Here is a 25,208-nt window from a genome sequence, read left to right as displayed (position 1 = left end):
CACTCACAGTCACACACACTCACACCTACACACACCAAAATCCCAGCAGTTTTCATGTGATCCAGGGAACAGTAATCTGATGGATGGCGTTTACAAGCAACAGCAGCAGCTTTCTGAGCAAAGTCAGCTCCAAGTGAACGTGTGAAAGAACCATTTATTTTTACCTAATTCTATTTTTTTTAATTCTTTTTTTCCCCCAAAAAAAGAAAGAAAGAGCGAAAGAGAGACCGAAACTGCGTTCAGATATCTGGCAACAAACAAAACAACAAAACAATTATCTATTTGTGTTTGCGAAAAAGAGTGTGTGTGTGTGTTAGTGAGACACACACACACACACACAGACAGACAGACAGACAGACACAGAGGAGAGAAGTGGAGGCGCCGCTCGCTGCCTGATGCATGGGTTGGGACTTCGACTTATGGAAGTTGTGGGATCGAAGCCTCAGCAACAAGACACGTGTGGGTGGCGGCAGCCAGCGATGCTTTTCCACGGCATTTCGGGGAGTGAGATACAGGGAGTTATGGAGGAGATGGAGAGACGCTCCAAGAGCGAAGGAGCCGTCAGCTCTGGAATAGATATGGGGAGAGAGAGACGGTAGGCACCAACCGCTTGTACACTCACTATCTATCTATATATATATATACTACATATATATATATATACAGGACTATACTGACTGCACCCGGAGTGGGCAGGCTGTTATAATTCGGGTTTCACAGCTACCGTTTCTGTAACCGTGTTTCCAAGTAAGTTTCTGTGATTTCGTTCAAAATTCGTTAAGTTTTGGTTAAGAGACAATGCAAAAAAAAACCTTTATATACCGCACTTGGTCTGTCTAAGGCCAATTTTGTGTTGTGTTGGGTTTATGCGGAGTAACGGTCAGGATTTTTAATTACAAATATATATTGTATATATAAACGAATTGGTTGTAAAAATTAAACTAGTTGGTTAATGGTCGGGATCAACTCTCTTTAGACAATCCCACCACCTCTCCCTCCTCCCTTACTCGTCATAAACCTTCACCATAATGTAATGTGTCCAGATTCAGGGAGTTCCTTTTGGATTATAGAATATATTCAATTCAATTTCCCGGTGTGTGAGTGGGTGTGTTTTTATTTTATTATTTTTAATTTCACCCTGAGAAAAAAAGTGACAAAAACAAAATATAAAAAAACACAGTTTCATATCCAACAACCGTGTGCTCCTGTTAAATTTATTACACGATGAAGGAATTTCTCTTATTTTTTATTAATAAAACCAGAAAATGCTAGCGGTTGATTTTTTTTGTTATTTATACATATATAAAAATAACTGATCGCTTTTCGCTTCTTTCCCACTGGCGTCAAAATATAAACACTGAGCTCAAAAATACACATCAGAAAATAAAAATAAAAACATGAATTCATGTGAACCTATTTTCTTTACATCCAATTTCTTTCTCATAAAATAAAAACGCTGTTGTTTTTTTTAAAAAGAACATTAATTACACTTGATGACATTAATAATCGAGCTTGCCGGTTTCAGTGAGGGCCATAAATATATATAAATATATATCTTCACAACTGTATATATATATTAAAATATACATAACTTTAACAATTGGTACAATATATCTACATGTATACAGAACATATATATTATACGTGAAGATGTGTAGCTTTAAGATATTTCGTACAATTTGTTAGGAGACAAATGCATTTGGCTTGGGGTTATTAAATTGATATTAAAGAGGATTAATGTTTAATTCAAGTACTTTATAAATTACTGAATACATTTCCTCCTCTCTATAAACGGTCTGATTGGAATAGGTTGTTTCGGAATCAGGTCTGGATCCCGCCAGGTAAAGAAAGGCCTGTCTGTGTGTCTGTTGTCTGGGAAATAATGTGACACAAACCGAGTGACTTTAAACTGACAATTATTTGCAATGAGAAAATGATTTAATAGTTCAGCAGAGGGCGGGGATATACAGTAAACGAGAGGCTATTTAAATGTGAAATTCTTAACGCTAATATTGCACACTTAAAACCTGAGCACAGATAATCCTAAAGAGAGCGGTGATGTGTAATATATATATAGTATAGTGTAACATATTTATATTTACTTGGAAGATATTTACACTCTGGAACTCCATCCTGGAGTCCCTCCGATTCGTTCACTCGCTCCTTCCGACTCTCACCTCGTTCAAAGTCCGCCTATATACATATATACATATACACATATACATATACGTGTGTATATATAGTGTGTGGATATATATATAAAATAACAAGAATAAATGTAACAAGCGGGTGTTTGTCCGACAAGTACAGGAAGAAAAAACACAAACATTCTCCTTGTGTCAGTGTAGGTGAGAATGTGAACATGAGCAGCACTGACTGCGCACCGCGCGAATACCAGAGTGTGTTTTTATTGTTAATATTAGTTGTTGGTGGGGAGAGAGTCAGAGCAAGTCACGGTGTGCTGAGATCTATCACAGCGCCCGCCCGCCCGCCTCGGGTTTCGTCGGCAAATTCATCCCCAAAAAACAACCTCTAGCTTTTGATCGGGGGAAACAGTGCGCTCAAAACTTTTTTTTCGTTACAAAAAGATTTTTTTTAGCAAATTGGGGTTTAAATGTAAAGGGTTCGCGGTGAGTTTCCCTCCCACCTGTGAATTTGGGGGAGTTGGGTTGGGTTGGGTTTGGGTTGAGTTGTGTGGAGTTGGGGTGTGTTGGATTGAGGTTGGGTTTGGCTCGAGCCCTGATGTGTAGTGACTGACGCTGATGTGTCCTGATGCCTTTTTTGATAATTGTTTCTTTGCAGAACATGCCGGCCATCAGCAGCGAGAGAGCCACGCTGTGTGCGGGCTGTGGGGGGAAGATCTCAGACCGCTATTACCTACTGGCGGTGGACAAACAGTGGCACATGCGCTGCCTCAAGTGCTGTGAGTGCAAACTGGCTCTGGAGTCCGAGCTGACCTGCTTCGCCAAGGATGGCAGCATCTACTGTAAAGAAGACTATTACAGGTACTCCCACTGAGGTTTATACACAGAGCCGAGCACTCTCTCTCACACACACACACTGTACAGAGGACTATTGCAGGTACGCACACCCGACTGAGATTTATGCAGGGCTGGGGACTGTCATACACACACATACACTGAGGTACACACACAGCCGGGCACTATTACAGGTACACACACTCGGGTTTATACAGAGTCGAGCACTACAGTATTACAGGTACACACACTCGGGTTTATACAGAGTCGAGCACTACAGTATTACAGGTACACACACACGTACAGAGCCAGAAAAGTAATAGCCACCGCTTTATACACCCAGACCAGACTCCGGGTAATGTGCAAGGAAGCGACACGCCAGTTAATACAAGCGGCTTTAAATCACCATTAAATGAAATCGTTTTAACAGTGCCCGAGTGATAACCCGGAGTGGCATTAAACCGTCACCGCCGTCTTGACCTGCACTCAGTGGTTATGCGCATAAAAGCTTTAAATGAGTTTATTTTATGTGATAATCCATTCTTTCCCTCTGCAATCTCCACACACTGTGATGGTGCGGCCTGGCATAATATGTGGGGAGGCTTTTACTTAAATACTTTATGTAACGAAGGGGTCAGGTTTAAGATACATTTACTGCACCAACCCGTCTGTAGCCGTCCTGCCGAGAAGCGACAGAGTATAACAGAGAGAGTATAGCGTTTAATATTAGTGTTTAGCTTCCAGATTGGGCAAAACTGAGCGTTTACACAGGAAAACAGTGCTGCACAGTCACTGGAGATAATTTCAACAAATTACCCAATGTATAGGACATATCTAAATATATAATATAAATGTAATATGTATATAAAGAGAGGATAATCTAATATCTATGAAGAGAGAGGATAATCCAATCGCTATACATAAATACTATATATATTAGAAAATACGATGCAGCCAGACATTTTCAGTAAGTTTCAATAAATTATAACATTATGATTGGATTACAACTAAAATGTTCCCAGTGTGCCCGCTTCCCTCTGTGGGTGAGTGGGTAAGTTGGAGCCGAATTAACACAGGGAGCTGAGAGGGACACAGAGAGAGAGAGAGAGAGAGAGAGACCTGGAGTACGTTTCCTCATCACATTCAGTGCAATTACACTATTTGCCGCGGCTTTAATAGCAATTCTGAGTTTCCAGCGGCCACTTGTACCCGATCCGCCGACAGTTTGATGAATTTAAATACGCTTGAGACGTCCATTTAACTATTGTTGGAGGGAGTGCAGAGTGTTGGCTGTTATCTTGTGTTGGAGTTTCAGTATGTTGTGGTTTTGTGCACCGAATGGATTGAGAGTTCAGTCTCTTCACCCCCCCCCCCCCCAGCTCCCTCTCCTCTTCAAACCTCACGAATGATTCACAATGTAGATGCTATTGGTATGTCTATTGGCGAGAGCTTACAAAGCAAAAGGGACAGCACAGGGGGCAGAGACAAGGGAGGCCAACAGAATGGAGAGGCCGTGCAAACCTGGTTGGGATAATGAGAGTTTAGGGAATAGTGTTTTTATAATGAAAATCTCTCCCCCCCCAACCCCATGTACTGATTGCCCAATGTAGCAAGGACAGTGCCAGTGAGTTGGTAAAGTTGAGGAAGTAGAGAGTGGGAGAGCAGAATATGAACATGGATGATGTTAATGATGAACACACATTCATCAGGAATTAAATAACTCCTTACAGCACAGGGGAAGCTCTGAGTAAACCTGTGTGAGGGGTTTGGCACTATCTCTCTCATTGGGATTATCTGTAATAAAATGTAATGTAATATACTATAATACAATACAGTATAATATATCATAAAACAACATAATATGAATTACAAGCGAGATTGCTGCGGTAACAAACAGAGCGGGAAGAGAGACCGGATTGTGTCCACATAATTGTCCATTTAAACAGTTAAATATTTTAATGATACACTTCACCGCCGAGTCAGATCTTTTATGCAATGATCTTTCCCATCAAAGCTTTTCGCCCACCTCATTTTGAACCAATTCAGTAAATGACAGCGGCCGCGTTTCTATATCCGACTCAATTCCGCGGCTATTTGTTTATTTACCTTTTTTTCAATGGGCGGAGAAAATTAGCGGGAAATGATCAGAAAATTGGCGTTTAACTTGTTATAGGATAACCCCCCGTGCGGTACTGTCCAATTGGGACAATATTGCGGGGAAAGAAAGGCATTAAATAGGCAATATCTGTTTAAATAGACAATTACAGTCACGGACATCAATGTAAATTATAATAAAGCTCCTTTTAATGTCGCGTTTTTTCTTCTGAATAAAGAAAAATAAACGGAGTAAAACGGAGTTGCAGAGAGCTGAGGGGAGATCTGTTTGATGTACATTTAATTTGCAATAGTTAATTGGCGAAGTTTCTAAATTTGCTTCGGGAGTATAGGAGGAAAGAGTTAACAACTAATGTAAGGGTTTGTACCATTGGGGGGAGCGCCTTGGGACGTCCTCCCGACGTGAACGGCGCTTTACAAATGTAACTTTGTGTTTCTGTAAGTGTGTGTGTGTTTGAGTGTGTGTGAGTTAGTGTGTGTTTGAGTGAGTGTGTGAGTGAGTGTGTGTGTGAGTGAGTGAGTGAGTGTGTGAGTGAGTGAGTGTGTGTGTGTGTGAGTGAGTGAGTGAGTGTGTGTGTGAGTGAGTGTGGATGGGGGTGTAATGCCAGTTGGTAAATACACCCGATTGATCCATCTCCTCAACGTACCCCTCCCCTCAAAAATAGTAATGATCTGAAATAATAGTTGTTGTCAAACACACGATTCGCTCACATGGAATCGCATGACAGTAAAATGCGCGTGAACAAACCAGAGCATTAGGGAAGCCTTCCAGTTTGTCTCCACCTTATCACAACACTGAGCTGCTGGGGAGGGGGTAACATATCGCAGGTGAAACGAAAAAGGTTCGCTCATTTTCTTAGAGAGTAATTTGGGGCTGAGAGGGGTGTGAGTGTGTGGAGGATCAGGTCTGTGTTAGTGCTGGTGACGCCCATTCAGAGAAACCAAATAATGATGAAAGATTCACAGCCCAGACAGAGCGAGGCCATTCGGCCCATCAGGCTGGCCATGGTGGTGACTTAGTGTACCCATGCTGGCCTGGGGGGTGGAGTGGCCAGTGGGGTGGCCTGGCCTGGGGGTGGGATAGTGTCCAGCGCCTTGGGACGTCCTCCCGACGTGAAAGGCGCTCTATAAATGGAATCTTGTTGTTGTTGTTGTTAAGTGCTCTGGGACTCAACCCTGCGTGAGGGGCAGTTTATAAATGCAAGTGGAGTTCTATAACTCACCCAACAAGTGAGAGAACTTGGGTTCAATTCCTGGGCCGGGCAAAACTGTAGGCAAATTTCCTTATTCCACATGCCTCTGTTTATCTAGCAGTATGTAGGAACCAGGTTCTTAGTCAATTGCTTTTCTGGGGGGTAATAATCCCTTCAAAAAATAAATATAAATAATAATAATAAATTGGTCACTCAATCCACGACTGTTTGTGTGCAATTGGCTGCTGTGTTTTTCTTACAAAACACAGTCATTACACTTTACAGTATATTCTGTGAAACTCTTTGAGATGCTTCCGAGCCGGTGTGAAGGGTGCTATATAAATGTAAGTTGTTGTTGTTATCTCAAAAACATGATAAGGTGCTGCATCAAATGCAACAAACATAGGAACAGGAGTAGACCATTCAGCCCCTCAAGCCTGTTCTGCCATTCTATAAAGTCACTGCAATTACCCGCCCTTGCTTCATATCCCTTGATATCCTTGCCTAACAAATATTATTGTTATTATTAGTATAAGTTGTTGTTGTTGTTTGGTGTCTTTACAATAGTAAAACCTCTCTCTCCCCCTGCAGGAGGTTTGCTGTGCAGAGATGTGCCAGATGCCACCTAGGGATCTCGGCTTCGGAGATGGTGATGAGAGCCAGGGACTCAGTCTATCACTTGAACTGTTTCACGTGTCACAGCTGTAACAAGGCGCTGAGCACCGGCGACCACTTTGGAATGAAAGACAGCCTGGTGTACTGCCGTCTGCACTTCCAGGCCCTCATTCAGGGCGACTTCCAGCCACGCTTCTCCCACACGGACGCGGGCTCCAAGGGCGTGGGGCTGGGGCCAGGGCTGCCCTACTATAACGGAGGGGGCACTGTGCAGAAAGGCCGTCCCCGCAAGAGGAAGAGCCCGGGGCCCGGGGCAGACCTGGCAGCTTATAACGCGGGTGAGTAAGTCATCTCCTCCTGAACCGTGCAATCTAGAACACTTTCCCTCCCCCAAAAGGTCGTGGATCCATTCACATTGTCCAGACTGAGGTGGATAGATGTTTTTTACGTCAGGAGATCAAGGGATATGGGGCAAAGGCGGGTAATGGGGTTGAGATACAGATCAGCCATGGTCTTATCGAATTGTGGAACAGGCTCGAGGGACTGAATAGTCTACTCCTGCTCCTATGATTCCATTCCAGCCTGGGACCCAGACACCACCCACGCCCCCTGTGTTATAAAGATAAGCCACCGGCTAGTCACTGAGACAGTATAATGTGTCTGCTTCACACACAGCCTCTGGCTCTGGCTCTCAGCTGCTAAAACAAGTGCAATGTGGTTCCCTGTCCTCCACACACCCCTCAGATAACTGTTGCGCAGAAGCCAGGGAGGAGCTTTAAGTTGCTGCTATGTTGGATATATTGGGCCCCACTGAGAGAGAAAGGGGAGAAAGAGAGAGGAAAGACAAAAAGAGGGAGAGAGAGCTGTGGAGGAGGGGGGGGGAGATAATGGGGTGGGGGAGAGAGAGGAAAGAGAGAACGAGAGAGCGGGGGGAGAGAAAGAGAAAGTGGGAATACAGAGAGAAAATAGATGGAAAGATGGGGAAAGAGAGAATGGGGAAAGTGAGAGGAGGAAATCGAGGGAAAGGGAGAGAGATGGGGGGACAGAAAGAGAGGAAAGATAAGAGGGAGGGGTTGAAAGAGAGGGGGATGGTTGAGAAGCAGGTCAGAAGCGCCTGTGTTGGCAGTAACAATGAGTTGAGGTAATGGGAAGTGAAGGGTGTGTAAATGGACAATGTTGTCTATTTGTGATAATTACAACATTCACCGATCAGACCTGAACAAGAGGGTCAGTGTCTGTGTACCATCTTACACTCTCCCGGTCTCTTCTCATAGTCAGCAAACTGTGGGGGCTGGGGGTGGGGGTGCTGTTACCTCCTCTGTGTGTTTAGTGCGGATTCTCACATAACCCTCCCTATTGCCCCCCCCCCCGCCCCAAACAAATAATTTTCAGTGGTTTACAACAACTCGGACTGAAGATTGAGTCTCAGTTACAATTTTGATCTGTTTCACTTCCTAATAGTCTAGAAAGTTACATATAATCCATGACTCAAACCAGCCAGTCTTTGCACTAAATTTATTTTAAACTTTGTGTGTGTATGCGGCGGGTGGGGTGGGGAGTGTGTGAGGGTATTCTGTGTGTGAGGGGGAGGAGTGTGTGTGTGTGGAGGGGAGTGTGTGTGGGGGTGGGATTTGCTGTATTTATTTATTTGTTGTCAGAAGACAATCCTGATCAGAAATGGCAAATGATAAAATCCCTTCTTTTAATCTCAATCATTGGATTATTAAGAGTTACCATAACCCCATGGAAAGTTTATTATTATTAAGTTGTTCCCCTCCGAACAATGTGGTACTTTTATTGTCAGACTTTTGATTATTATATTCATAATAGTTTTTTTGTTAAAAACTAAAATGAAGCTTATTGAAGCTGAGCAGATGGCGAGATATTAAGAATAAGGAAACCAGGTATTAACACACATATTTATTATAATCCTTTTAAACAACTGCTAAAAGACAAGGAGCTGCCCACAACCTGAGCTTTAGTAACAGCACATTCCCATCAGTTTCATTTGATTGATTTGGTAAGGTATAATACTAATAATAATCACTGCATTTGATACAGCGCCTTATCATGTCGTTGAGACGTCTCAAAGCGTTTCACAGGACATACTGTAAAGTGGTGACTGTATATTTTGTGGGCAGATACAATGTAAACAGTGTTGATATTGTATCTCTGCGCCCCCCCCCCCCAGCCCAACACACCACCCTCTCAGTCACCCACCCACCAACTCCAGCAGCTGGGTCTGGGCCTCTGTGTTGGGGTTAGGGCTGGGCTGGAGGGGCTGTGTTGGGTGAGGCTGGGGGTGGGAGGGTTGGGGTTAGGACAGGTGTGAGATCAGGATGGACAAGTGGGAAAGCACCGTGATGGACGCTGGAAGTTAAATGGATGTGGTTTTAGCTGGTTAGATTCCAGCAGTTACCCCAAAACACACTCTGGGGTGCCCAAGCCTTGCCGCTTGCCAACCTGTACCTAATACTCTCCCGAATTAGGTAATCGAGGTGTGTCCCTCCAGGGAGTATGCATTTCGTTCCAACAATCTATCTCTGGGATTTCCATGTGTAGGTGGGATGATGGAATTCTCAGCTTGGTTTGGATACGCTTAAGCACGGGGATGGGTCAGACACCCGGCTGAACTTAGCTGACGCTTCTTCTCCGATCCTAACCTCATTTAGGATCATTTATGCAAGGATTATTATTATTTAATCTAAAAAATTTTTTAAAAATTGTTCACTCAATCCACGACTGTTTGTGGGACTCTGCTATGTGCGATTGGCTGCTGTGTTTTGCCTACAAAATAAACAGTCACTTCACTTTACAGTATATCCTGTGAAGTGCTTTGAGACACCTCGAAGATGTGATAAGGCGCTGTATCAAATGGAAGGATTATTATTATTATTTACACTGTCACAAAGATTGTGTTGCCCGATGTCTTGTAGATCAAGTTCAGATCTCAGCACCTGTACACACCCCATGCACTTCCTCCCCCCACACACACACCACCTACACACATACGGTTCCCTCCCAAAACACATACTCCCACTCCCCCTGCGCCACACACACACTCTCCCCTACACACACATCCCCCCCACACATACACATCCCCCCCACCACACACACACACATCCCCCCCACCACACACACACATCCCCCCACCACACACACACATCCCCCCCACCACGCACACACATCCCCCCACCACCCACACACATCCCCCCCACACACACACACATCCCCCCCACCACACACACACATCCCCCCCAACACACACACACACATCCCCCCCACACACACACACACACATCCCCCCCACCACACACACACATCCCCCCACCACACACACATCCCCCCCACCACGCACACACATCCCCCCCACCACGCACACACATCCCCCCCACCACACACATACATCCCCCCCACACATACACATCCTCCCCACCACACACACACACACACCCCACCACATACACACATCCCCCCACCACACACACACATGCCCCCCACCACACACACATACACCCCCCACCACACACACACCCTCCCCACCACACACACACACCCCCACCACACACACATCACCCCCACCACACACACATCCCCCCACCACACACACCCATCCCCGCCACCACACACACACCAAGAAAGAGTTTAGAGTTCAGGAGAGGAGGCCCTGTCACACGCACACTCGCTCTCACATTCACTCTAACACGCACACTCGCTCTCACACTCACATTCGCTCTCACAATTCAGGCACTTGTTAAACCAGCCTGATTGTCCTTTCTCTGTGCATCTGCCAAAGGCAGTGACATCGTTTAACTCATTACCTCCTTCACATCTCCTCAGTGACTCCGATTAAAGCCCAGCACCTGACAACCTCACCTCCCAGCGCTTACACCGTGTCCAACAATGTCAGGGAGTTAATAGGTGATACAGCCCCCAGCCCGGGGTGGGGGGGATGTTGAGCTAACACAGAAATACAAAGTGTTAATCACATGAACAGGAGGGGGATGTTATCCATCTTTCTTTTTGACAGGTTTCCATTAGTTACAATTAATCTGATACCTGCTCGCCAGGGTGCGTGTGTGTGTGGGCTGCGGGTGCGGAAGGGGGAGTGTGTGTATGTGTGGGAGGGAGAGTGTGTCTATGTCTGTATGTTGGAGGGATGGCTGTGTGTGTCGGGGGGAGTGTAGATATGGGGTCAACTTCCCCATGCAGATAACCTAACTCTACCTCCCCGCCTCAACCTGTCGGACATCAAGTCCTGGATGAGAGCTAACTTTCTCCACTTGAATGTCAACAAGACCGAGGCTCTCCTGCTTGGCTCCCGTCAGCTCCTCCTCACCTTGGGCGCTGACAGCATCACCCTTCACTCTAGATCTCACAAAGCCTATAAGTAACCTTGGCATCCTATTTGACCCTCAACTGTCCTTCGTCCCCCACATCATGCCAAGACCCACTCCACCTTTCCCCACCTCCGCAACAGCGCCCGGCTCGCCATTGTCTTCCATCGCAGGCCACCGAGACCCTCAAACACACATTCATTACATCCAGGCTCGACAACTCAAACTCACTGCTTGTCAGCCTCCCCAACTCCTCCCTCCACAGGCTACAGATCATCCAGAAAGAACTCTGGAGCCAGTGTCCTCTCACACACCCCGTGACCCCATCAACCCCATCCTCACCCAGCTCCACTGGCTTCTCATCATTCAGATGATACTCACCTCACCTTCAAAGCTCTCCACAGCCTCACTCCTCATTACCTCTGTAACCTCCTACCAACCTGTCCACTTCCCTCCGCTCAGTGGGCTATGGCCTGCTTCACTTTTGGGTAAACAGAGGCATATGGAGTGAGGAAACTTGCCCCACGTGGCCTTTCTGTGGCCTGCTTTAAGTCCCCCACCTTACCCTCCCCCACCATTGGCAGGCGGGCCTTCAGCCTCTCTGCTCCCACCCTCTGGAACTCCATCCCACAGTGAGGCGGAGGCCTCACCCCCTCTGTTGCCTCTTTCAAGACCCGTCTTAAGACCTTCCTCCTTGACCGTGCCTTTGGTCACCCTCCTACCCTCCCCGCCCCCCACCCTCCTGATCCCAACCACCAGCTCAGGGTCAGATCCCTGACTGTTGACTGTCCAGCGCCTTGGGACGTCCTCCTGACTTAAAAGGCGCTATACAATCGTAATCTGTCGTTGTTGTTATTGTGTATAGTGCGAGTGGGAGTGTGGGGGGGGGGGAGTGTGCGTGGGGGGGAGTGCGCGTGGGGAAGGGAGTGCGCGTGGGGGGGGGAGTGCGCGTGGGGGGGGAGTGCGCCTGGTGGGGGGAGTGCGCCTGGTGGGGGGGAGTGCGCCTGGTGGGGGGGAGTGCGTGGGGGGGGGAGTGCGTGGGGGGGGGGAGTGTGCTTGGGGGGGAGTGTGCGTGGGGGGGGGGGGGGGAGTGTGCATGGGGGGGGGAGTGCGCGTGGGGGGGGAGTGCGCGTGGGGGGGACTGCGCGTGGGGGGGAGTGCGCATGGGGGGGAGAGTGCGCGTGAGGGGGGAGTGCGCGCGTGGGGGGGGAGTGCGCGTGGGGGGGGAGTGCGCGTGGGGGGGGGAGTGCGCGTGGGAGGGGGAGTGCGCGTGGGGGCGGAGTGCGTGGGGTGGGGGAGTGCGTGGGGCGGGGAGTGCGCGTGGGGGGAGTGCGTGGGGTGGGGGGAGTGCGTGGGGCGGGGAGTGCGTGGGGGGGGAGAGCGTGGGGGGGAGCGCGTGGGGGGAGTGCGTGGGGGGGGAGTGCGTAGGGGGGGGGGGAGAGCATGTACCAATATAACCTGTGAAACACTCCAAGGCTTTGCCTGAGTTCCAGTTGCTGACTGAGTGCTGTTGGCGGTGCTGAGCGCTGCCTGTGAGCGCTGAGTGTGTGTGAGTGTGAGTGTGTGTGTGTGAGTGTGTGTGTGAGTGTGTGTGTGAGTGTGAGTGTGTGTGAGTGTGTGTGTGTGTGAGTGTGTGTGAGTGTGTGAGTGTGTGTGTGAGTGTGTGAGTGTGTGTGTGAGAGTGTGTGAGTGTGAGTGTGTGTGAGTGTGTGTGAGTGTGTGTGTGAGTGTGTGTGAGTGAGTGTGTGTGAGTGTGTGTGTGTGAGTGTGTGTGGGGGGGGGAGGCCATGACTGATGTGATGTGTTTGCTGTTCCCCGGGACCCGCTCCCACACACTGAAGCTGCTTTAGTTGATTTTAATTCAAGGAAACTTACTGGAGGCGAAGGGCCGGGATTCTGAGCTGCGTTTCCTTTAAATGAATCTATTCGCTCCTCACATTCTACCTGCACCGCCTCGGGATCTCAGTGTTTGTTCTCATTCATCCCCCCCTACACACACACACAATCCCTCCCCCACCCAAACACCCCCCCAAACCCCCCCCCGCCCAGACAACCCCCCACCCGAACACCCCCCACCCCAAACACACATCACCCATACAAACTGGTTTATTTTAGTTCCTTTTTAAAAACATACACAAAAATAACTTTAACGATGATTTTAAGTCACTGGATTCGTATTTCTGCGAGTGAAAGACTCGGTTCGATTCCTGCGGAGGTCGAAACGTTGGAGAAGTTTCCTCACTCCACACACACGCCTCTGTTTACAAAGCAGTAAACAGGAACATGGTTGTTAGTCGATTGGCGGATTGCTTTTCCGGGGGGGAATAATTCCTTGAAAAATAATAATAATTTGGTCACGTCACTCCACGACTGTTTGTGGGACGCTGCTGTGCGCAATTGGGCCACTGGCTTTCACCCACAAAATACACAGTCACTACATTTTACAGTGTATCCTGTGAAACGTTTTGAGACGTCTGAAAGTCGTGATGAGGCGCTGGGTCAAGTGCCAGGATTATTACTATTATTAATCTGCTTGGCATTTTCAGGTGATTTTTACGGCTTGGTTCTTGCTGTTGTTGGTCTTTCCATTGAGAACCAAACCAGAACCATATACACCCCCACACACATCCCACCCCAGCAAACCAAAAATGTCCCCCCCCCCCGCCCCAGCTTCATCTCCACCCAATCTAAGCTCTCATCACTATAGAGAGATCAGAGAGAGAGAGAGAGAGAGTAGGGGCAGTGGGGTGGGGGGGCGGGGGCTCAGATAAATGGAGACTTTCACAGCTTTAATATTATAACTTAGTGTATTCCGTGTGCACAGCTGGGGGGGGGGGGGGGAGTTATTTGATAGTTTAGTTGGTTAGTTGGTTTGGGAGATGGGTAAAGGAGAGACGGTCGTTAGTTAGTGAATTTGAGGCGCTGTTTAACCCTTTGAACTGAGCTACTTGACAGACGGCAGATGCAGTGACCCCCCCCCCATGTTTACCAGAGGCTGTAACTCACTCTGTGGGGAACCGCAGTCAATGTAATAAATAAATACCAGAGCGAGTGTCACAGAGACACCAGCGATGGGGAGTGACTGAGAGCAGGAACCAGTGCGTGTGATAGAGCCTGAGGGGAGTGAGGGAGGGCGTGAGGGTGGGAGTGAATGTGTGAGAGAGTGAGTGAGGGTGTGAGAGAGGGAGTGTATGCGGGAGGGTGTGAGGGAGTGTGTGAGGGAGCGAGTGTATGAGGGAGGGAGTGTATGAGGGAGGGAGTGTATGAGGGAGGGTATGTGTGAGGGAGGGAATGTATGAGGGAGGGAGGGAGTGTATGAGGGAGGGAGGGAGGGTGTGAGTGAGTGTGTGAGGGAGTGAGTGTATGAGGGAGGGAATGAGTTAGGGAGTGTATGAGGGAGGAAGGGAGTGTGTGAGGGAGGGAGTGTATGAGGGAAGGTGTGAGGGAGGGAGTGTGTGAGGGAGGAAGTGTATGAGGGAGGGAGGGTGTGACTGAGGGAGGGAGTGTATGAGGGAGGGAGGGAATGTGTGAGGGAGGGAATGTGTGAGTGTGTGAGGGAGCGAGTATATGAGGGAGGGAGGGAATGTGTGAGGGAGGGAGGGAATGTGTGAGGGAGGGAGTGTATGAGGGAAGGTGTGAGGGAGGGAGTGTGTGAGGGTGTGAGGGAGGAAGTGTATGAGGGAGGGAGGGAGGGTGTGAGGGAGGGAGTGTATGAGGGACGAGGGAGGGAGTGTGTGAGGGTGTGACGGAGGGAGTGTATGAGGGTGTGAGGGAGGGAGTGTATGAGGGAAGGTGTGAGGGAGGGAGTGTGTGAGGGAAGATGTGAGGGAGGGAGTAGGGAGTGTATGAGGGAAGGAGTGAGGGTGTGAGGGAGGGAGGGAGGGTGCGAGGGAGGGAGCGAGTCTATGAGGGAGGGAGGGAGTGTGTGAGGGAGGGAGTGTATGAGGGTGTAAGTGAGTGAGGGAGGGAGGGAGGGAGTGTATGAGGGAGGGAGGGAGGGAGTGAGTGCATCCATGTTCTTCCTGAATGAGCCACAGAGCCCTGGCGCCCCCTGCGGGCTGTCAGCGTCACTGCAGTCAGTACACAGTACACTTCCTCTGGTCCAGGATTGAGCAAACTCCAGGTTTCAATCTGTGTTCAGGATCGGGTTCAGCTCAGTTACCAAATAAAGCAGCTTGAAATCACCTGGATTTTAAGATTTGAGTACGGTAAACTCATAATTCATTACTGAGACTCTCTTACTCCCGGAGTGACCAGTTATCAGGAGTTTTACTGCAACAATAAATAATAATATAAACTTGCAGTTTGATGCATCGCCTTTCTCGCTGGGAGACAAACACAGGGTTTAGTGTAGAGTGGAGTGACTGTGTGTTTTGTGGCTGAACAAAGCTGGACAATTTGCGCTCAGCAACATCCCACAAAACAAAGCCTTTTCCACGATCTTAAGTTTTAGGACTGAAATGGTTCCTCAGGCCAAGACCAGGTGAAATTTCAGAGCTACACACCTTCATGTCAGAAAGCAGCCCCCACCTTTTCACAATTCAGTAACAGTTTCGCTCTCTCCTCCCCTCCTCAGGCACAAGAATTGCATTTAAAGTTGCAAAAACATTGTAAAACTCAATAGTGTGTGTAAATACCGACCTCTCCGCTCCCTCTGCTCAGCAGACTCTGGCCTGTTCCACATCCTCCTCCCGGTCCAGCCCGGCCCACCATCAGCGTTTGGGCCTTCAGCCTATCTGTCTCCACCCTTTGGAACTCCATCCCACAGTCCCTTCGCTTCGCCCCCTTCGTTGCCTCCTTAGGCCGTGCCATCAGCCGCCCCTCCAACCCTCACTACAGCAATGTGACTGTTACCACATTGTTAACCAGTTGGGTTACAGCTGCAGTGTAATCAGCTAAAGCCACACGGTTTGTCCCTGTTCACCTCAGTGCTGTTTTGCCGCATGTGACAACGTGCTTTCAGATGCTTTGTTGCAATGTTTAATTTAATGCAAGTTTTGCCTTGTTCTTTCTTGAGTCAGTGACAATTAGTTAGTGAGACAGACAGACAGACAGACAGAATTCCTGTGTTGTTTTCTGTTAGTTGAGCTGAGGGGGTGGGTGTGGGGGAGGTTTGCAGAATTTGCCAGAGGTAATAATCTGCTCCGAAAGCTCTCAGCCACCTCTCCCCGCCCTTGGGTATCCATTCCAGCTTTGAAAATGGCTTTGAGACCTGAAAGATGCAGCATACATTGTAGTTACTGTATATTGTTGTTGTTGTAGTGAGGAGGTGGGGGGGTCCCAGAGCGTCCCAGAGCGCACTCCCGGTGACTCAGACGATTACACTCTCCCCAGCCTCGCCCTGTCACGTCACAAAGCCAGACGATTCACGGCCTGACAAAATCCCTCGGGATTTACAACTGCAGCAAATGACATTTGTCCAGCACCTTTTCGTGCCCACGTGGCTGTGTGTAGGAAACGTCAGGATTATTATTAATGTAACACTTAGTCATATCAATATTGCAGATTTGAGGAATACTTCCAGCTCAAAAGTTTTCCAGCCACAAAATAATAATAAATAAAACAAATAAACAAATGAATCAATCCCGCTCACATTTGCTGCAGCGCCTCTCACATCAGGAGGACATCCCCAAGAGCTTCACAAGACAAAGGCAGCAGCTAATGGATGAGGAAAGGGGAGGAAACTGAGTTATTCTCAGTGATTTGAAGACTTGGGGGAATCTGGGGCAACACATTGCTGACTGTGGTTTGATTACAGTTAACATTGGGTTAGAGTTTTAAGGAAAATGGGAAAACTGTAAATGAAATGTTGGCGGTTTTGCTCAGGTTTGAAGTGAACTGTGTCACGATGATGAGTGTAGGTTTTTATGTCACTTTTATTGTGAAGTGGCCGCATTGCACTGAGGAAAGAGTCCCCGGGGAAGGATATCAGCGTCAGTGTGTGAAACGGTTCTCAGACAGACTCACAAATTACAGTAAAATAACAAATGTTGTGTTTGCTCGAGCCAATCACACAGCAACACACACCGGACATCCCACACACAGCGCAGTACAACAACCGTATTTATCATCTACCGTGCGGATTGCATGTGGATTATGTACATTTTGTGTTTGTTTCTATGTGTATATATTACTTGTGTATTGCCCTCCATATTACCGTATGTAATGTATGAGTTTTGTGCGTGCTGTGTGTGCCATATGTGTGTGTCATAAGTGTGTGTGCCATGAGTGTGTGTGTGTATGCCATGAGTGTGTGTGCCATGAGTGTGTGTGTGTGCCATGTGTGTGTGTCATAAGTGTGTGTGTCATGAGTGTGTGTGTGTATGCCATAAGTGTGTGTGCCATGAGTGTATGTGTGTATGCGCGCACCATGAGTGTGTGTGTGCGCCATGAGTGTGTGTGTGCCATTAGTGTGTGTGTGTGTCGTGTGTGTGTCGTGTGGGTGTGCCGTGTGTGCCATGTGTGTGTGCTGTGTGCATGTGTGCCATGCGTGTGCGCCGTGTGTGCCGTGAGTGTGTTTTGTGTGTGTGTGCGCTGTGTGTATTTGTGCACTGTGTGTATGTATATACACTGTGTGTGTACACTGTGTGGGTGTGCACTGTGTGTGTGTGCGCTGTGTCTGTGTGTACCCTGTGTGTCTGTATTTGTGCTGTGTGTGTGTGCGCTGTGTGTGTTTGTGCACTGTTTGCATATGTGTGTGTGTGTGCTCTGTGTGTGTGTGTGCTATGAGTGTTTGCTATGTGTGTGCTGGCTCACCTCCGCACCTCAGGCTCTGGCAGCATCACCCTCCATGGTTGCACGCTACAGCTCACCAGCCAGTCAGGAACCTGGGGGTCTTGTTTGACCCTCAACTGTCTTTTCTCCCCCACATTCAAGCCATGACCCTCACCTCCAAAGCATCGCCCGACTCCGCCACTACATCACTGCTCAGGCGCTGAAACTCTTGTTCATGCCTTCATCACCTCCAGGCTCGACTATGCAAACTCCCTGTTTGTCGGCCTTCCCAACTCCTCCCTCCACAGCTGCAGATAATCCAGAGCTCTGCAGCCCGTGTCCTCTCCCGCACCAAACTCCGTGACCCCATCTCCCCCACTCTCGCCCGACTCCACTGGCTCCCTATCCTTCAGATCCAGTTCAAGATCCTGGTTCTCACCTACAAAGCCCTCCATGGCCTCGCCCCACCCTACCTCTGCCACCTCCTAACCCCCTACCAACCCGCCCGTTCCCTCCGCTCAGCCGCTCTGGCTGCTCCACGTCCCCGACCCACCCGCCCCACCATTGGCGGAGAGCCTTCAGACACTCTGCCCCCAACCTCTGGAATTCCATCCCCCAATCACTCCACCTCGCCCCCTCCTTAGCCTCCTCTTCGACCAGGCCATCGGCCACCCCCCCTTCTCCACCGCCCCCACCCCCGACCCCAGCTCGGGTCTGAAATGCTGTCACTGTCCAGCGCCTTGGGACGTCCTCCTGACGTGAAAGGCGCTATACACATGTTATCTTGTTGCTGTGCGTGTGCTGTGTGGTGTTGCTGTGTACGTGTGTGGGCGTGTGTGTGTGTGTGGTATGTGTTGCTGTGTGTGTGTGCTGTGTGTGCGGTGCTCTGTACGTATTGCTGTGTGTGTGCGTGTGCTGTGTATGTGTTGCTGCTGTGCATATTTGAGAGCTTTATCATCACAGATCTGTTGAGGTACATGCCAGGACAGACACACACACACACACACATACACACACACATCCACACACACACACACGCACACACACACACATACACACACATATCCACACACGCACACATACACACACACGCACGTCACCACGTGACCCGCCGGCTGTCATTACCGGGGAGTGTCACACTGACCCGCTTTGGGGACGTCACATTAGGACCAGGTCTGAGGAGTTGGATGTCCAGAAATCGTTGGGATGAGATTCCCCGATGAGAAACAGCGAAAGCTGGAGCTGAGGCTGCAGAGTAACATTAACACACAGTTATTGCTGCCCTTTGCTCTCCTGTCCTGTCACCGAGACGTGTCACATCACATCATTGTAAGGTGTAGTGACTGTGTGTTTTGTAGGCAGATAGTTTGCTCACAGCGACATCCCCCAAACAACTGTGAAGTGAGCGAGTGATCTCCTTGTCCCTTTTCTTCACTAACTGGGCACAGACAGGAGTTTGGTTTAATGTCTCACCCAAATCTGGATCTCAATCCAGATCAAGATGATAGAAACACTGAAGTAGATCTAAATCCAGAGACTGCAGCCGGAGAAGAAAATGGAGAATGGGGGGGTTTCAGGGCTTGTGTGACACAGCCTCAGACGGGGGGAATGTGGAGCGGTGCCCGTGCGTGCGATTTGCGTGTGCAGTGCATATTCAGTGTGGGGGTGTGCAAAGCATTGCTTAGTGCATGTGTAGCATGTGTGTGGCATGTGTGGTGAGAAGTCTGTGTTTAGAGCATGTGCAGAGAACATACAGAGCTTGTATGGGCACGGGGCCGTGCTGTGTTGACGTGAGCTGTGTTGATGTGTGCTGTAGTGTGTGTGTGTGTGTGTGTGTGACGGGGCCGTGCTGTGTTGACGTGTGCTGTGGTGTGTGTGTGTGTGAGACGGGGCCGTGCTGTGTTGACGTGTGCTGTGTTGACGTGTGCTGTGGTGTGTGTGTGTGTGTGTGTGAGACGGGGCCGTGCTGTGTTGACGCGTGCTGTGTTGACGTGTGCTGTGGTGTGTGTGTGTGTGTGTGCCGGGGCCGTGCTGTGTTGATGTGTGCTGTGTTGACGTGAGCTGTGTTGACGTGTGCTGTGGTGTGTGTGTGTGTGTGTGTGTGTGCCGGGGCCGTGCTGTGTTGATGTGTGCTGTGTTGACGTGTGCTGTGGTGTGTGTGTGTGTGTGTGTCGGGGCCGTGCTGTGTTGATGTGTGCTGTGTTCACATGTGCTGTGGTGTGTGTGTGTGCCGGGGCCGTGCTGTGTTGACGCGTGCTGTGTTGACGTGTGCTGTGGTGTGTGTGTGTGTGTGTGTGTGCCGGGGCCGTGCTGTGTTGACGCGTGCTGTGTTGACGTGTGCTGTGGTGTGTGTGTGTGTGTGTGTGTGCCGGGGCCGTGCTGTGTTGATGTGTGCTGTGTTGATGTGTGCTGTGTTGACGTGTGCCGTGTTGACGTGTGCTGTGGTGTTTGCAGCGTTGAGTTGTAACGAGAACGACGGGGATCACATGGACAGGGAGCAGCAATATCCTCCCTCTCAGAAAACCAAACGCATGAGAACATCCTTCAAACACCACCAACTGCGGACAATGAAGTCTTACTTTGCCATAAACCACAACCCAGACGCCAAGGACCTCAAGCAGCTCGCACAGAAAACAGGCCTCACCAAGAGGGTCCTGCAGGTCAGACAACAACACGCGTGTGTGTGTGTGTGATTGTGTGTGTGTGTGATTGTGTGTGTGATTGTGTGTGTGTGATTGTGTGTGTGTGATTGTGTGTGTGATTGTGTGTGTGTGATTGTGTGTGTGTGTGTGTGATTGTGTGTGTGATTGTGTGTGTGTGATTGTGTGTGTGTGTGATTGTGTGTGATTGTGTGTGTGTGTGATTGTGTGTGTGTGTGATTGTGTGTGTGTGATTGTGTGTGTGTGCGTGTGATTGTGTGTGTGTGTGATTGTGTGTGTGATTGTGTGTGTGTGATTGTGTGTGTGTGTGATTGTGTGTGTGTGATTGTGTGTGTGTGTGTGTGATTGTGTGTGTGTGTGAATGTGTGTGTGTCTGTTAACTTAAGTGAGTGTGTTTACATGTGTGTTTACGTGTGTGTACATGTGTGTGCGTGTGTTTACATGTGTGTGTGTTTACACGTGTGCGCATGTGTTTACATGTGTGTGTTTACGTGTGTGTGTGTTTACGTGTGTGTGTGTTTACATATTGTGTGTTTACATGTGTGTGTGTGTTTACATGCGTATGTGTTTACATATGTGTGTGTTTACATGTGTGTGTTTACTTGTGTGTGTGTTTACATGTGTGTGTGTGTTTGTGTGTGTGTGTTTACATGTGTATGTGTTTACATGTGTGTGTGTTTACATGTCTGTGTTTACATGTGTGTTTACATGTGTGTGTGTTTACGTGTGTGTGTTTACACGTGTGTGTGTTTACATGTGTGTGTGTTTACATGTGTGTGTGTTTACATGTGTGTGTTTACATCGTGTTTACATCTGTGTGTCTACATGTGTGTGTCTACATGTGTGTGTGTTTACATGTGTGTGTTTACATGTGTGTGTGTCTACATGTGTATTTGTTTACTTGTGTGTGTGTTTACATGTGTGTGTGTTTACATGTGTGTGTTTACATGTGTGTGTGTTTACATGTGTGTGTTTACAGGTGTGTATTTACATGTGTGTGTGTTTACATGTGTGTGTGTTTACATGTGTGTGTTTACATGCGTGTGTGTTTACATGTGTGTGTTTACGTGTGTGTGTGTTTATATGTGTGTGTGTTTACATGTGTGTTTACATGTGTGTGTGTTTACATGTGTGTGTTTACATGTGTGTGCGTTTACATGTGTGTGTGTTTACATGTGTGTGTGTGTTTACATGTGTGTGTGTTTACAGGCAGGGCGAAACCTTGGGCAAGTTTCCTTACTCCACACAGAGCCTAATAATAATCCCTCCAAAAAACCCAAAACAATAATAAATTGGTCATTTTCAATCTACGACTGTTTGTGGGACATTGCTGTGCGCAATTGGCTGCCGCGTTCGCCCACAAATATACAGTCAATTCACTTTACAGTATATTCTGTGAAGCGCTTTGGGACGTCCTCCCGACGTGAAAAGCGCTATATCAAATGCAAGGATTATTATTATTATTATTATTATTACATGTGTGTGTGTTTACATGTGTGTGTGTTTACGTGTGTGTGTGTGTTAACATGTGTGTGTGTTTACACGTGTGCGCATGTGTTTACATGTGTGTGTTTACGTGTGTGTGTGTTTACGTGTGTGTGTGTTTACATATTGTGTGTTTACATGTGTGTGTGTGTTTACATGCGTATGTGTTTACATATGTGTGTGTTTACATGTGTGTGTTTACATGTGTGTGTGTTTACATGTGTGTGTGTGTTTGTGTGTGTGTGTTTACATGTGTATGTGTTTACATGTGTGTGTGTTTACATGTGTATTTGTTTACTTGTGTGTGTGTTTACATGTGTGTGTGTGTTTACATGTGTGTGTGTTTACACGTGTCTGTGTTTACATGTCTGTGTTTACATGTGTGTTTACATGTGTGTGTGTTTACGTGTGTGTGTTTACACGTGTGTGTGTTTACATGTGTGTGTGTTTACATGTGTGTGTGTTTACATGTGTGTGTGTTTACATGTGTGTGTTTACATCGTGTTTACATCTGTGTGTCTACATGTGTGTGTCTACATGTGTGTGTGTTTACATGTGTGTGTTTACATGTGTGTGTGTCTACATGTGTATTTGTTTACTTGTGTGTGTGTTTACATGTGTGTGTGTTTACATGTGTGTGTTTACATGTGTGTGTGTTTACATGTGTGTGTTTACATGTGTGTATTTACATGTGTGTGTGTTTACATGTGTGTGTGTTTACATGTGTGTTTACATGTGTGTGTTTACATGTGTGTGTTTACATGTGTGTGTTTACATGTGTGTGTGTTTACATGTGTGTGTGTATACATGCGTGTGTGTTTACATGTGTGTGTGTTTACATGTGTGTGTGTTTACATGCGTGTGTGTTTACATGCGTGTGTGTTTACATGTGTGTGTTTACGTGTGTGTGTGTGTTTATATGTGTGTGTGTTTACATGTGTGTTTACATGTGTGTGTGTTTACATGTGTGTGTTTACATGTGTGTGTTTACATGTGTGTGTGTTTACATGTGTGTGTGTGTTTACATGTGTGTGTGTTTACATGTGTGTGTGTGTTTACATGTGTGTGTGTGTTTACATGTGTGTGTGTTTACATGTGTGTGTGCCTCCCTCATGTTGCCTCCCGTTTGTTACAGGTTTGGTTCCAGAACGCACGCGCCAAGTTCCGGCGGAACCTTCTACGGCAGGAGACGTCAGGCGGTGATAAGGGCTCAGACGGGACGGCTCTGCAGGCGGCCACGCCCTCCGGCCCCGCCTCGGAGATGTCCAACGCCTCGCTCAGCCCGTCCAGCACCTCCACCTCCACCTCCACCTCTGCCTCCGCCTGCACCACACTAACGGACCTGACCATGCCCGCCATGCCCACCATCACCCCTGTGCTGACCGCAGTGCCCAGCGGCCTGGAGGGGCATCAGAGCCAAAGCCCCCCACACCCCACACTCACCAACCTCTTCTGAGAAACTCTTTACACTGGAGACAACAGAGTCAGCGAGGCACAGACACAGAGAATCTTAGTTTAATTATAACTGTATTTTTTATTAGATGCTTTGTACAACTGACTAACAGCACCACAACTCTGAACTCGGAGAGAGAGCGAGCGAGCGAGCGAGAGAGAGAGAGAACGAAAGAGAAGCAATGAGGATGGAGACAGCACACGGGTTGTGGGGAATGCCTCCCCCCCCCCCCCCCACCATGCAGAGTGATACACAAACAGGACCTTTACACAGTGACCGTGACAGCCTCCGGTGTAACTGTGCGGCTGTGGTTGGAACAAGGAACTCAAACACAAAATCAACATTTTGAAACTTTAAATAAAGTTGGGTAGGAATTCTGTCACCTGCTGAGCTGTCAAAGGCCATCAACAACAACAACTTGCGTTTATATCGCACCCTTCACGCAGGGTAGTGTCCCAGAGCGTTGTCACGTGCTGCGTACACTGTCCTGACCCACACCAACCTGACCTGCATACACCCCCACTGGTCTGTGTACACCTCTCTGGCCCATGTCCACCTCACTGGCCTGTGTACACCCCCTGGCCTGTGTACACCCCCCTGGCCTGTGTACATCCCCCTCGCCTGTGTACAAACCCTGTCCTGTGTACATCCCTCCCTGGCCTGTGTACACCCTGCTGGCCTGGGTACACAACCCCTGGTCTGTGTACACACCACCCCCCCCAGACTGTGTACACTGCCCTGGCCTGTTTACACTGCACTGACCTGTGTATACCCCACTGGCCTGCGCACACTGCCATGCGGACAAGCAGGGCTGCGCTGCGTGTGCTCTCGCATACGTGTCAGCCTTTCTCTTTTCGATGAAGGTTCAGATGTGGTAAAGAAGGTAAATTTGAATAAAACGATTGTTCATGTTACACATCACAAACACACTCACAGTCCCCAGAAACTCCTTATGAAATATTGCAGAATTCAGTGCGGTTTTGAGCTACAACAACAACAAATGACATTTGTGTATGACCTTTCACATCAGGAGGACGTCCCAAGGTGCTGGACAGTCAGGGATCTGCACCTGAGCTGGTGGTTGGGATCAGGACGGTGGGGCCGGGGAGGGTAGGAGGGTGGCCAAAGGCACAGTCGAACAGGAGGGTCTTAAGACTGACCTTGAAGGAGGCACGGGAGGAGGTGAGGCGGAGGGACTGTGGGATGGAGTTCCAGAGGGTGGGGGCAGAGAGTCTGAAGGCCCGTCCATCATGAAACCGTGTGTGTTGGGGTGACTGGAGTATGGTTGAGTTGTGTTGGGGTGTGGCTGGAGTGTGTTTGGGGTGTGGCTGGGGTGTGTTTGGGTGTTTGGGGTGTGGCTGGAGTGTGTTTGGGGTGTGCTTGGGGTGTGTTTGGGTGTTTGGGGTGTGGCTGGGGTGTGTTTGGGGTGTGTTTGGGTGTTTGGGGTGTGGCTGGGATGTGTTTGGGTGTTTGGGGTGTGGCTGGGGTGTGTTTGGGGTGTGCTTGGGGTGTGTTTGGGTGTTTGGGGTGTGGCTGGGGTGTGTTTGGGGTGTGTTTGGGTGTTTGGGGTGTGGCTGGGATGTGTTTGGGTGTTTGGGGTGTGGCTGGGGTGTGTTTGGGGTGTGTTTGGCTGTTTGGGGTGTGTTTGGGTTACTGTA

The 25,208-nt window shown here is 48.5% G+C and overlaps 1 protein-coding gene across 2 annotated transcripts; it reads left to right on the top strand.

The window, feature by feature from the left end:
• Positions 1-544: 544 nt before the first annotated feature.
• On the top strand, positions 545-23,788 carry LOC103191556 (LIM/homeobox protein Lhx2-like). Of its 2 annotated transcripts, none has more exons than XM_042337497.1 (5): positions 545-595; positions 2,803-3,005; positions 6,878-7,239; positions 20,407-20,612; positions 23,233-23,788. In XM_042337497.1, exons 2-5 carry the CDS (start codon positions 2,806-2,808, stop codon positions 23,551-23,553), a joined length of 1,089 nt encoding a protein of 362 aa, XP_042193431.1. In that variant the 5' UTR covers positions 545-595; positions 2,803-2,805; the 3' UTR covers positions 23,554-23,788. The 2 variants fall into 2 exon arrangements, with proteins under 2 accessions (XP_042193431.1, XP_042193432.1); XM_042337498.1 differs by lacking the exon at positions 545-595 and adding an exon at positions 2,579-2,630.
• Positions 23,789-25,208: the final 1,420 nt, after the last annotated feature.

The sequence above is a fragment of the Callorhinchus milii genome, unplaced genomic scaffold (assembly GCF_018977255.1).
Source record: "Callorhinchus milii isolate IMCB2004 unplaced genomic scaffold, IMCB_Cmil_1.0 Scaffold8, whole genome shotgun sequence".
Lineage (NCBI taxonomy): Eukaryota > Metazoa > Chordata > Chondrichthyes > Chimaeriformes > Callorhinchidae > Callorhinchus > Callorhinchus milii.
Note: the sequence above shows the minus strand (reverse complement) of the source record. Positions and strands in the feature narration are given on the sequence as shown.

Excerpts from the sequence above, each read along its gene's own strand:
- LOC103191556 (XM_042337497.1), top strand. The coding sequence starts at position 2,806 with ATGCCGGCCATCAGCAGCGAGAGAGCCACGCTGTGTGCGGGCTGTGGG. Across the intron at positions 7,240-20,406 it reads CCTGGCAGCTTATAACGCGG|CGTTGAGTTGTAACGAGAAC; the intron begins GTGAGTAAGTCA and ends TGGTGTTTGCAG. Across the intron at positions 20,613-23,232 it reads TCACCAAGAGGGTCCTGCAG|GTTTGGTTCCAGAACGCACG; the intron begins GTCAGACAACAA and ends CGTTTGTTACAG.